Source organism: Pangasianodon hypophthalmus, chromosome 20 (genome assembly GCF_027358585.1).
Source record: "Pangasianodon hypophthalmus isolate fPanHyp1 chromosome 20, fPanHyp1.pri, whole genome shotgun sequence".
NCBI lineage: Eukaryota > Metazoa > Chordata > Actinopteri > Siluriformes > Pangasiidae > Pangasianodon > Pangasianodon hypophthalmus.
In genome coordinates this window covers 3830250-3843696 of record NC_069729.1, presented here as the reverse complement: position 1 = coordinate 3843696, position 13447 = coordinate 3830250, and the positions used below count along the sequence as shown (strand labels likewise).

Sequence of the window (13447 nt, the reverse complement as noted above, 5' to 3'; positions counted from 1 at the left end):
TGTGTGTGAGGTGAATGTGTAACGATGCGCTTCCGGATTCCTGCCCCCCAACTCATCTTAGCCAATCAGAAATAAATACATCATTAGAGATCCTCATTAAGCTTCAGATCTAATTGAAAGTGTTTTTCACCATCGGAAACTTTAGGAATTTATTTATTTATTTATTTATTTATTTACTCCACACTGCCGTTGTATTCTCGATTCTGATTGGCCAGAAAAAGTTGACCAAGTTTCTGTAACAGCAGCTGCAAGTTCCATCTTATTCTTCTGTAACAACAGCTAGTTCCCTGGGCCATGGCTGATAATAAATCATAATTAAAAATACGTGTTAGACATTTATTTACCCTTTTATGGAAGGAGTCTCCAGTGTTAGCCTTTCTAACAATCACCACTGGAAAGTCTGCAGAACAGAGGAGTTTCTGGCTTCTCCGGTTTGTCTTATTAATATGAAGAGAGAGAGAGAAAAATAAGGGGGAAAGTGGTGAGGGAAATGACTGTTTAGAGCTACTATAACATAAGTAATAACAGGAACTTGATTCCTGAATGTTGCACAACATTAAATGTAACAATAAATGGATAACAAGTTTGGCGTTTCATTTGGCACTTTAAGATTGGAATCTTTCGCAAATCCTGTGGTATAAGAGGAATAAAACATTTTGGGGTGTGCTTCCAGATGATTGCAGTAACTCCGCTTCATCACACCACGCCATCATTGATTATTTTCCTATAACAGCACATGGATGACTTATCATCTCCCATCAGTGTAGAAGCATAAAACATGAAGTTTCTGTAATATGTTAATATGTATAATGTACTCTCTACTCTGACTCTGCTTGACGAGTCATTTTAGTTAGTCAGTAGATGTTTTTTTACTCTCCTTCTTTACAACTGTCGTCTTTTCAGTTGTTTGCACAAATACCAGAGTGTTTTTGCTGACCCTAGTTCAAGGTGAGGTCACGGCACATTTCTTGAGTGTAACGTCAACTTACAAACTTTTTGGAAGGTGTTCTGGTCAAGGAGCATCACTTTAATCTAAACTCAGAGACTCAAACCTAATCAAAATAAGATATAATAAAATTTTAGATCATACTTTTGTTACATTTTTCCATAATATTTTCCACATTGTAGGTATAATGTATAATGCAATTATACTGTATATAAAATGATATATAAAAAGTGCACACTTTGCAGGTTTGTTCATGAATAATACTCATTTACACGGTGCTCCTAACTCTACTGCAGCATCAGGGGAATTCGTAATTAAATTTCTTGTTAAGTAATGCAGCACTGGCTCCTCAACAAGCACTTGCTATTATATCAGAGAAGAAAAGGCTTTAGGAGGGTGAGTGAAGAAGGCTTGATCAGTCTCGTGGACTTCAGATCTCAAGGGCTTTCGCATTCTGAATAGTTAAACCATTCACTCGGAGCAGGAGTGAGCTAATGTTGATCCATTATTCGATCTTTCAGTACCTGATGTAATGCATACACAATTATGTACCTTGCACTATCAATCCCATTCTCATGCCTAGATAAAGAAAGGATCAGCGGCCACTTGCTCTGAGTGTCCACATCGACATGCTGGCATTAGCCTGAATGGAATTTTTACATAAATACATTTTTAAAAAGTAAAAAGAAAAACTAACAGGCATGCTTTAAGAAGAGTAAAGGATTTTTACAGTTGATGAATTAAACCGAATTAAACTATGAGTGGTAAAAGTACTAAACAATTACATACAAGTGAAAGTATAGATAACATCTATCCAGTCAAAAATCTAAAATTTAAGTAAAAAAGTGTCTATTTTTAAAAGTACTTAAGTATTAAAGAGTGAAAAGTAAATCTTTTTAACTGATGAAATTTAGTTCACGTCTTCTTCTCATGTGAAAATGAACATTTATACATAACTGTTAAAAGATGATGTTCGTTTTTTAAAGCAACTCTGCTGTTTTGCCCGAAAACATTCAATCTCTGCTCATATGCATGACTAATGCTACATAGTTTGCTAATGAATTAATCAGAAATAAAATATTTTGTAAATAACCAATATTTACCATTAGCTTGAATTTGAATTGCTGCCTAGCCGTTTACGCTAGCTACCACAAGCAACGCTAGTCTAACCTGCCATTAGCAAAGCAAACAGGCTAACTTAGTTAAATATAGCAAATTAGCTGGATTTACCCCATCATGCTTTTTTAAATTAGAGATAAGCAGATGTTTTTTTTTATTTTCTTTGCTTACTTCAGCCACTCTTACTGAGACGCTCCACACTGAGCTTCGCACTGCAGTCCAGTGGCTTTCTGCAAAAATGTGTAGACCTTTCCTCCCACTTCAGTATTAAGAGTTGTTTTGTGTAGATTCCTGACATAAAATTCCAATTAAATCCATTTCAAAATGGAATGGATCTGATTCTGGATCATGGATTGACATTATTTTTTAAATTATTTTTTAAATAAAAGCCTCACGCACAGAAGAATTTAGTTAACATTGCTTGATGGAGATGGAGTAAAGAAAGAAAACTCCGGATTCTTTTCTTTTTTATTTTTAATCAAGGGTGGTTTTATTGCATTAAGATTCCCTTTACGTGATCTGTACAAGAATCGTAACACTGCAAATCCATATCAATCTGGCTTAATCGTCAGACGCACAAGACGTGTATATACACAAGATGTATATATTTTAAACAAACAAAAATCGATTTACATCTGTAAATATAATAATGCAGACACAAACACGGGTGCATGAAATCTGAATTATGACATAATTTTATAAAACTATACAAACCATGGACTGCTTGGACTTGGCTATGAAACGTGAACTCCCTTTTTTTAGTAAGAACATTTACCTAACATGAGGAAAGACTTCAGAGTCCAGATCCTCAATGACAATCTAATAATTGAATAAACTATAACGTAAGTAGCACCGTCTGTTAGGTTAAGACACATATGGCTTTTTTTTTCTAAGAATATGGACAATACCAGTGGCTCTAAAAATGGATACAAATTCATAAAATTAACATTGTGGAATAACCAATACGTGCCTGAGAAATACTCTGAAACCATAAAACTTAAAAAAAAGTAATGTTGAAGGATTTATAATTTAAAAAAAAACAGTAGGCAAAATGAAAATGAACATGAAAAAGCAAAATGAGACGTACCCTGAAAATGATAGAACATAACAATAAAAGATCACAATTAATAGTAATTTTGTTATTTTTGTGAGCAGAGTCATAAAAAAAAAATTCTAATTACAAAATAAGTACATAAAACATATGAGCAGAATTTTGAGGTATTCAGAAATAAAAATAAAACAAACAAACAAACACCAAATATTTTCTGTTTTTTTTCTATATTTTTCTGTATTCTCTATATCTGTTTTGGTGCTTTTTTTAGTTACTTAATAATTATTAATTGACCAATTGTCATCCATCTTGTGGGCTTCATTTTCAAACTCCCAAAACTTTTGGTTATGGCTAAAAGTAAGCATCATCTTTACCTGCAGTAAACATCTCCTGAAATAAAGCTGAAACAACTAATGTTATATTTCACCAAAGCATAAGCACCAAATGTTATATTTCCTCTCCTTGTCAAAGGAGAAAGTTCTCACGGATTGTCTTTAAAAAAAAAATCAGACTCAAAAATCTTCACTGCAAAGCTGCTTTTTTTCTCCTTTGTCATGTCAGAGCTCTCGATAGACCCGATAGCTATCTTTCTGCCATGTAGCGGTACTTCAGGCTTTTAAATCCCAGTGCGATTAATAAACTCTAGACGACATGCTGAAGGCTCCTTTATACTGTACATTCTCACTTCCACACTATCTGAAGAGATTTCATTTTGTTATCAAACTCCATTAAAGAAATACTGCAGTGTTTTTCAACCTAATCTCGATTCACTGTATCTGTAGTGTATGTTCAGTTCTTGATTACCACAAACACAAATTTCAACACATATTGAGAAAAGATGTGAAAAACTGGTTACTTTAAACTTAGTCATAATTTTGTCAAATATTTAAGATTTTTCACTTATTTTTCTAGAACACATCCATTCATTCTTGAGACAGATTAATTTGTAAAAGTAAGATCTAATCTGTATAATTTGTATATCTTCCAGAATTAGGATTACTTCATCTGAGGAAAGAATCGAAGAAAATGGAAAGTAACCGGAACTACTTTTTAACGAATCGCTTACCACAGTGTTGGAAAGTTGGACAAAACTCCATAAGAACACGTTTGTGAAGACTTTTTTCATTTCTGTCTTATCCTTGAACCTTTATGGTTAACATTTTAATTGTAATATTCTTGAATTTTTTTTCCTCAGTACTGGGAAATGAATTTTTTGTTTGTAGTAATAACATATTCAGTACACATGTGGTCAGTAGAGATCAGGATGAGACACACTGGAGTATTCCTTTAATATACCCTCCCCTTCACTGTCTACACTATTCCACATACACGAACTCACAGAAACCCACGATTGGTTAGTGTCACTCTGACTTACAGTAGAGAGTAATTCCATCCCTCCCAACCAGACTGCATGGCCGATTTTGCTCTCAGATTCCTGTCAACATTTTTATTCTGCTATTCTGTTCAGAATCCAGGACGTTACACGGTCATTGCGAAGTCTTGCCAAACTCTAGTTGTGTACATTCTGAGCCTTGTTTGTCCACTGATTGCCTATGCTGTCTGGAATGTTACATCCAGCTAAACTTTGTCCACCTGCTGATGAAGGTTATATTACCAGAGCCAATGACCACTTCCCCTACCTGCTTCATTCTCTAGAATCACCCTGAGTTTCTATTTTGCCTCCACTAACTTAAGCCTGTTTTACACTGTGCGATTTCAGTGGTCTTTTAAGAATATTATGTCACATATCCTGCGAGATGATCCCAAAAAAATCTTGGCTGAATTCTATAACTGACTGTATGATAAAATGTGTTCTTCATATGATGAAGATCCTCTAACGATAGACCTGTGATTAAAGAAAACTACAATCTGGTTACTTCATCAATCAGCATGGTCCGGTTCTGACCCCTCCCCTCCTGTCATCGGCTGACCTCCACTTTCAACGCTTTTATGATTTTTGTCTGCGACAGCATAAAGCCGGGTTAAACTGAGCTAGGAAAATCTGACTTCCTTTCTACAGGACCCACGAACTCAACAAGTCCCCTTAAACATCCACAGGTCGTATGTATGACACCAACATGAAAATGTAGGATGTAAATACTTTTCCCAAGTGTTATTTTTTAGCTGCTGGTTTTTTAATGTCCTACCTACCCTGACTCAGGACATTTTTCAATTATGAAAAAATGCAACACTTATTATAAGACCCAAAACTCAGCATGACATGCTAGACAAAACTATAAAACGTACATCGATGAAGGACATTACGTCTTTTGTTATGACTGTACAGGCAACAATTCACGAATGGCTTTGTTAGCATTTTAAATAATTGTATAAAAATAAATGTGGATTATAATAAATAATTCAACACATTCTGTACATTACATACACCAGCTGATATTTACACATGGACAGCAGAAAGTCAGGGGATGGACGAGGGACATTCTTCATTGTCTTTATTGTCTTTAGCACCACACCGAGAGAAGAATCCCAGGAGAAGAGAACATCCTGAAGAAACATCAGCCATGAAAATATGATGAGGGAAAAAAATCCACAGGATTGTATATATTTGTGGCAACATAAGCAAAAGTATGACTCATAAAGCTTACACACACTTACATATGGTTTACTTTCAAGGGTGATATCACTTGTTCCACCCTTAGACGTTTTAATTCTATAGTTCTATAGGTTTGTACTTATAGTTGCACATTCCCAGATCACAAAAGATCCAAGCGGGTGTCAAATTAAAGGAAAAACTGGTGGCTCTGTTATGCAGTGTGTGTGGGTGGGGGTGGGGGTGGTGGGGGCATTTATTTATTTTGCTGGTTTGATTTACGTGCGCTTGTCCCTTTAGAGGAAAGCGTCAATACAAAGCTTTGCAAATCAATACAAAGCTCTTCTGACGGATCACCTTTATCCTATGATAAGACATTTCTATGTCACATCCAGGATGACTCCACCCCCATCCACAGTGCACAAGCCCTGTTTAAATGGTTTGATAAGGATAAAAAAATGCTATGGCCTTCATCCTAACCTCAGTTGAACCTAATTAGGATTTTGGAGCGACGTGATAGACAGCTTGACCTTCATCAAGACATCAACTGAGGGAATGTATTTTGGATGAACAGGGTTCACCTCTACAGACACTTAATGTTTGTTTTTCCTTTCATTTCTCACCCAAATGTATGTAGTTACAAGAATGAAGAATATAAGTCTGGACCTGTAAGAAGGTTGGGGCTCATGTAACTTGGATAAGAAGGCCTGAACTGGAGGACGGAGTGCATTTGCCACAGTAGCCACCACACATTCCTGTCACTCTACTGCCATCCTGTGAAACAACAAAGGAAATGCATGTCACAGGCTGTACTTGCAAAAGCTACATTTACAATGTACATTAAACACGGAATATTAAAGATTAACCCACAGCGCTTTTCTCAAATTCTCAAATCTGTCTGGTCAGAAGCTCCTGTATTAATTCAAATGATTTCTATTAATGCGCACCTTCTAATACACTTACACAGGAACTCTCTGTAATCGAAGCGAAATAATGAAAAGCGCTTAGGTGGCAAGAGTAACTCTGCTTGTTATACTCAAAGCTGTATCACATGAACAAATAACGAGACATTAAATCCAGTAAATAGCATCACACGAGAAAAAAGCGGGCTCTTATCGACATAATGATCCGATCAGCAGGCGTCTCTGCAGCTCTTGACTTACTACAACTGATTTTCTGTCCACTTTCCTCTCCATGTGGAGCGCTTTTCATTTCAAACCTTTTCACTCCCTGCCAAAAAAGGCGCCCCTGACTGATTTCAATTACAAACACAGAAATGGAGGTCTTCTTGCAGCAACTGCTCAATAGTGCTCCCTGGCTGTGCATTTGAGGTTTCAGAAGAGGGGGGAAATGAGGCAATGAGTGTTTGGATGGAGAGAAGAAGTGTGCTCAGGGAAGGGAGGGCTTGATAAGGTGCATGAAGCGATGTCAAAATAGGAAAGTAGAAAGTAGAAGACTCAACAGTGAGGATTTGGGAAATGAGAGAAGGTCATATGCAAATGATTAGATTCAGGACAAGAGCAGGTAAAAGATCAGATTAATGGATCATTAGCATGTTTGCTTGGCACTTTTTCGCCATTATGAACAAGGTACCTGGGACTTGTGGATGTCCGCCACAGCGTAGTTCCCTTGGGAAATCCACTGGGTACTCCCAGCCACCTGGAAGCCTGTTCCTGAGAGGTTGAGGCTGAATCGGCCCTGAAGATCCAGAACAGAAATACACTCAGCAAGTGGATCCTCAAACAGGATCTATGTTAGAGGCATCTCTCCTATAGAAATATTAAGTCATTACTGAATATTTTTCATAGCAATGGTATTATGAAATATAAAAGACATTCATAAAAGACCCAAGTAGTCAACCTGTGAGGGCAAATTGATGACTTGAAAATTGCTGTTCACCAGTGGTCTCCAATCAATCTGACAGATTTTGAGTAATTTTACCAAGAAGAATGGGCAAAAACATCAGGATCCAGATGTGCAAAGCTAACTGAGATATATCCTAGCTGTAATCGCAGCCAAAGGTGGTTCTACCAAATATTGACCAGGGGTGGAGGATTGAGGGGGATAAATACTTATACAACCAACCAACAAATGACTCCATTTTTGTTATATGTATCCTACATTCTTACAGACCCTTTTCCTTAGTGACTGCTAGAAGCAGCCCTGGTAGTGTCCTCTATAAATGAATAAGAATTAATACATAAATGAATAAATAAATAAATGAATAGGTTATACCACTGATTGCTTGAAAAAACTAAAAGAATTTTAATTCACTGTAATACATTTGTACTGTTTGAATGGGACGCAGTGACAAGTCGAGCTACGCTTCGTCTCCAGTGACTCGGGTAAAGGAAAAGAGGATAAAAGAAAGTCTGTTTCAGAATGTTTTCTCTCATCTGGGGAGCTGAGAGACATAGGAACATGATCAAGAGGAGAAGAAGAGAGTGAGTGTGGTAGAGAGCTAGAAAGAACACGAATATCAAAATATAGGATGGATGAAAGAGTGAAGAGTTGAGAAATGAGTGCCAGATGTCAAACAGCTCGCTGGGTTTAAATTTGATCAGGCAGGACCTGCAAAAACGCACATGCACACACACATTCCTCTTAAAATCTATACATTTCTTGTTTCCTACCAGCTTCTTTAATCATCTCTATTTCTGGTCTATTTCTGTACCAGTCAATGCCACCCACATGTGTTTTATTCACTGCATGCCAACAAAGCCTTGATCAAGACTTTCTATTACATTCCCAGGATGCCTAATTATCCAGAGAAGTCGTTCCCACCTGTGGGCAGCGGGCGGCGCTGTAGCAGTCTCCCGCAGTGGCGAAAGGAACCTTATGACCTTCTCGAGTATGCGAATACTTCCAGTCTGTGGCTAAAAAAAAGGAAACAGAAACAGGAAGAATTTACCCTATTAGAATTAGACAGTGTGTGTGGCTTAGTTGCTGTATATGCTGTATTTATAACACTTAGTTAAGTTTGTACTACAGTTATTTTTGAGCTCTTGGATTGTAAACAGTCCCAAATCTGACCAAGTTTCCTCTCAGAAGTTGACATCTATGGCAGAATAAGGATAAGTGATATATAAGTGAAACATAATACGAGGGCAATTTGAACCAATTAAGTCCTTGCCTTGTAATCTTGAGCTTTTAGCAAGCGCAAACTACGATCTTGAAACCATTAACCCCTTCATGCTTGGACCTAAATGAATCCTAGGCAAGTGCAGGCAAAGGTTAGCGCAGCAGGCCAGGCTACATTTTTTTAATGCTATTCTTTGGGCACTGCGTCTGCCAGGTCATTGACATTAGACAGAGCTGTAATTAACCACAATGTTTATTCTGGATTCACTCATGACCCCACTTTCCAAACAAGTCCTCTGCTGAGGCGAAGATTAGTGTCATTAACCTCTCCAGATGCCAGGTTAGCATTCTCTGACCTAAATAGGTCACATGGTGGGAATATGTACACTCACACACTAGGCTCTTTTTAGCTTCAGGTTTTTATTATTCTCCTAAAACTCTCCTACTAGTCTCCTGATTAGATTTTTTTTGGTAACAAGAAAGAGCTCTTCTGTTTATATCATTTGAAGTTAGAATAAATTTAGATTTAGACAAACTTAGATTTCCAAAAATCATGGCTATACCATCATGGTAGTATCTACAAAAATGTGCTTGTACCATCATCTTACCATCACTGTAGCGCCCAAAAACTTTTAGAGCTACCATCATGGTAGTGTCCAAAATCTTCTATCTTCTATAATCATAGTACTGTCTATAAAATCATGGTTCTGCCATAGTAAACCTATCATGATATTGTCCACAACCATGATTCTACCATGGTATTGTCCAAAAAAAAAACATGCTGCTACCATCATGGTAGTGTTCAAAAGGTCTTGGTACTACCATCATGGCTGTGTCTAAAAGACCATGGTTCTAGCTTGGTATTAACATCATGGTTATGTCCAAAAGGCCAAGGTTCTACCATATGGTAAAACTATCATGGTAGTTACCAAACTACCACCATGGTTGTGTCCAAAAAAACATAGTGTCCAAGAGTAACACCATCATGATTGTGTGCAAAAGGCTATGGTTCTATCATCACGTTTATGCTCAAAAGACCATGGTACTACCATCATGGTTGTGTGCAAAACACCATGATACTACCATGATACTAACGCTTCTGGTTTTTAGCACAGAACTTTAACACTGCCTATTTTAAACTAACCTTCTATATTCTATATTGTCTATTAAGTTTATATTCTTCCAGGCTATTATGAAATTTCCAGTATAAGTAAATCAAGGTGAGGACTTAAGATTTGGCATGCTTAGTATTTCCTATAGCATGTGTTTGTCTATAAAATAGCAGCTATGTCCGTGGCCAGCGACACTGCCACTCAACTCAGCCTTTCTATAATCTCTGTTATTTCCTGTTCCTTTCGTGGAACACGAGCCATATGTTTTGCTTTCGCAGCACGTCCCTCTCTCGGCCATCCGATCGCTTGGAGAGTGACGAGGGGGTCCACTAAGATCTATTTCACCTCTTAACTTCGTGACTATGACGCACGTGCGAAAAGGAACTTCCGCCATGGCGCTCCCTCAGGGAGATGTTTTGGATTAGCCCCATTGCTTATAAGACGTAAGCCGATGTCATGTGAGCTGCAGACACTGAAATACTCGTTCTAAATGGTCCAGCATGTTAATGTTCTGTTGATGGCAAAGCTATTACTTGAGTCCATTACACTGAATTCAATAGGCATCTGTCATATTTCTGCTTTAAAACTCCTGCCAAGAGAGAAAAGTCATCTAGCCAGTCTGTGGAACGAGGCACAGCGAAAGGTTTCACATTTTTTGTAGGGTAGAGAAGTTCAGACGTGCTCTTTCCTCCAGATGTGGACTGTGGTGCGTGGCTTTCCAGATCAGCTGTGTGTGTACGATCTGTCAGTGTTGAACGAAAGCAGATACAGCTGTTGGAGAATAATGCTGCACTTATACTCGAGCTCACATGGTGAGAGAAATGAACCTTCACAACCTACAAAATCCAGTGCTATAGGATTGCATTAATAATGCTAATATTGAACAACAGGACTGGACTGTGTATGCTGATAAGTTAGGAATAAAACACTTCGAGGTTGTGCTATAATAAAATAATCAATAACAGAGTAGTGTGATGCGGCCCAATGCGCGAAGGGGAGTTACTGACACTGGAGACTCCTTCCACAACTGTTTATAGCTGCTTTAATGCAAGTGATAACAGGAACCAACTAATTCTCAGATGTTCTACAATATTAAATGTAACTACAAACAGATAAAAAGTATGATGTGTCATTCTTTAATTAATAAACAGTATAACTGCTGGCTAATTGCTGTGTGCTGTGGTCAACTTCGTCACTGATTATTTCCCTATAACAGCACACCCTGTCGTGTTTTATTCCTGTAGCATTCACTGAATTTTTGCTTGTGTTTTAGATTACAGTAAGTCACACTGTATCCTAAAGCACATCAGTAAGTCGCAGTGACATCACTGAAGAACCGAACGCTGTGTTGTATCAGACATTTACCGAAAACTGATACATTTTAGCTTTCATTTTTCTTCAGTGCCAAATTAAGGACACCAAACATGTCTTTTCCGATTGATTACATTTGACGCATGAGTGTAATTTAGATTTCTTTTGCTGAACCATTGTTTACTCTACTGCAGCATGTGTGTGAAGGAGTGATTTACTCACTGATGATGGTCATCTTGCTCAAGTCCAGACGGACCCGGCTGAAAGTGGACAGGCCTGCAGCTGTGTAGTCTCTCCGGCACTGGCAGTCCTCTCTGCGGATCAGATTTGATGGACACTGCGTGGGATCCATCAGCCTGGACAACAAATTAACAAGAAACACAGTGAACTACAGTTTTACTGATCAGTTCAAGGCTTTGCCATGTTGTCAACACATCAACACCCCATAGCAGCCAACAGAAAATACAAATGTTTCTCCTTTATGCGCTGTATTTCAGTGGATTTAAATGACATGTTTTATTAAACACCTTCTCTTCTTTCTCTTCTCTATTTCTTAGAAATTCAAAGATCCTATTTTTACCTGTATGCAAAAACCTCAGAGAAATTTTCGCCCTCTCCGGTCATGAGAGTGATGTACTCTTTCGGACTGTCTGTGTGCATCTCTGAACAGTAGATCTAAAGATAAAGAGAGAGTGTAAAATAGAGAGAGAGAGAGACAGAGAAAGAGGATGAATGAAGTGGGATGTAGAGTAACTGGATGAGTGTGAAGCGAGTGTGTGGTGAACGAGTCTCACATTACGTGCTTTGCCCTGTACACTGAGAAGCTGCTCTCCATCAGATACAACACCATTCTGCATCTGCACATCCCTGCAACTAAACGGCAATTCACCTGAGAGAGAGAGAGAGAGAGAGAGATGGATGCTTGGGCAGTATTGTACTTACAGAGTATTTTTTTTAATTGATTCAATATGGTTTATAATACAGACTGCAATTTGAGCCAGTCATGACCTAGCAAAAAAAACCCGAAATAAAACAAATAAATATATACAGTGTGTGTGTGTGTGTGTGTGTGTGTGTTTTACACTCACAGTCTGGGTTAGTGCAGGACCTCCTACTCTCTGGCTTCGAGCTGGAGTCACACTCATCACTGAGCTCCCCTTCTTCTGAATAACACTGCACCATGCGCTCCATCCAGCCATCAGCACAGCTAAATGAACACTGCACACACACACACACACACACACACACACACACACACACACACACGCACACACACACAAGACAGTCTGTAAATAACATGAAACTGTAAACTAGTCATATGAGATACAGTAGGATCTAAAAGTTCTAACTGAAATAAAGCGTAAGGGAAAATAACACACAACATAGAATTTAATAAAAGAAAACTTTTAACACTGTGGTTTGGGAATGTACACGTGTTACCATCTGAAAGAATAAATAAGGCATTGAAAAAAAATTGAAATGAAATATTTTTTTCTTCAGTGATATGCATCACCTGTGTAGGAGTTGATCTGATTATCCATAACTGGGTATTAAGAGGTAAAAACACTCACGGGTCCCCAGATGCCCACTCTCCAGCTGTACACATGGCTTGAAGGGCACGGAGGTAGTCTGCACGCTTGGTAGCTCTCAGGAGGTGTCCCCGGGCAGCTAGATGACCCCTGGTGGCTGTATTCATAATTCTCATTCCCAGAATGCACTTCGCTGCAGGAGACCCGCCTCCTCTGGTAGCCCTGACCACAGGTGACAGAGCACTGAGGAGGAAAACGGAGAGAAAACACACAAACAAGAAAAAAAAAAACAACATCAGTGCTACACTTTAATAGCTACACTACTCCCTCACTGGCTATTTTTTATCATGCAAGGGTTACTCTGTGATTGGATATGGGTTACTGTGTCATGTAAGGGTTACTTTGTGATTGGATAAGGGTTATTGTGTCATGTAAGGGTTACTTTGTGATTGGATAAGGGTTATTGTGTCATGTAAGGGTTACTTTGTGATTGGACAAGGGTTACTTTGTGATTGGATAAGGGTTATTGTGTCATGTAAGGGTTACTTTGTGATTGGATAAGGGTTACTGTGTCTTGTAAGGGTTACGTTGTGATTGGACAAGGGTTACTTTGTGATTGGATAAGGGTTATTGTGTCATGTAAGGGTTACTTTGTGATTGGACAAGGGTTACTTTGTGATTGGATAAGGGTTATTGTGTCATACGAGGGTTACTTTGTGATTGGATAAGGGTTATTGTGTCATGTAA

At 38.2% G+C, this 13447-nt stretch overlaps 1 protein-coding gene across 1 annotated transcript in view; it reads right to left on the bottom strand.

Moving 5' to 3' along the window:
• Positions 1 to 2367: 2367 nt before the first annotated feature.
• The window catches only part of LOC113539463 (ADAM metallopeptidase with thrombospondin type 1 motif, 9), a 63182-nt gene continuing 52102 nt past the window's right edge, over positions 2368 to 13447 (bottom strand). The window contains exons 32-40 of the mRNA XM_034314103.2: positions 12743 to 12943; positions 12260 to 12389; positions 11966 to 12060; positions 11752 to 11846; positions 11394 to 11527; positions 8452 to 8543; positions 7261 to 7365; positions 6334 to 6441; positions 2368 to 5621 (exon numbers count right to left, since the gene is read on the bottom strand). Of these exons, the coding sequence (XP_034169994.2) occupies positions 6352 to 6441; positions 7261 to 7365; positions 8452 to 8543; positions 11394 to 11527; positions 11752 to 11846; positions 11966 to 12060; positions 12260 to 12389; positions 12743 to 12943 (942 nt within the window). The 3' untranslated portion in view covers positions 2368 to 5621; positions 6334 to 6351. The remainder of the gene's footprint in view (positions 5622 to 6333; positions 6442 to 7260; positions 7366 to 8451; positions 8544 to 11393; positions 11528 to 11751; positions 11847 to 11965; positions 12061 to 12259; positions 12390 to 12742; positions 12944 to 13447) is intronic.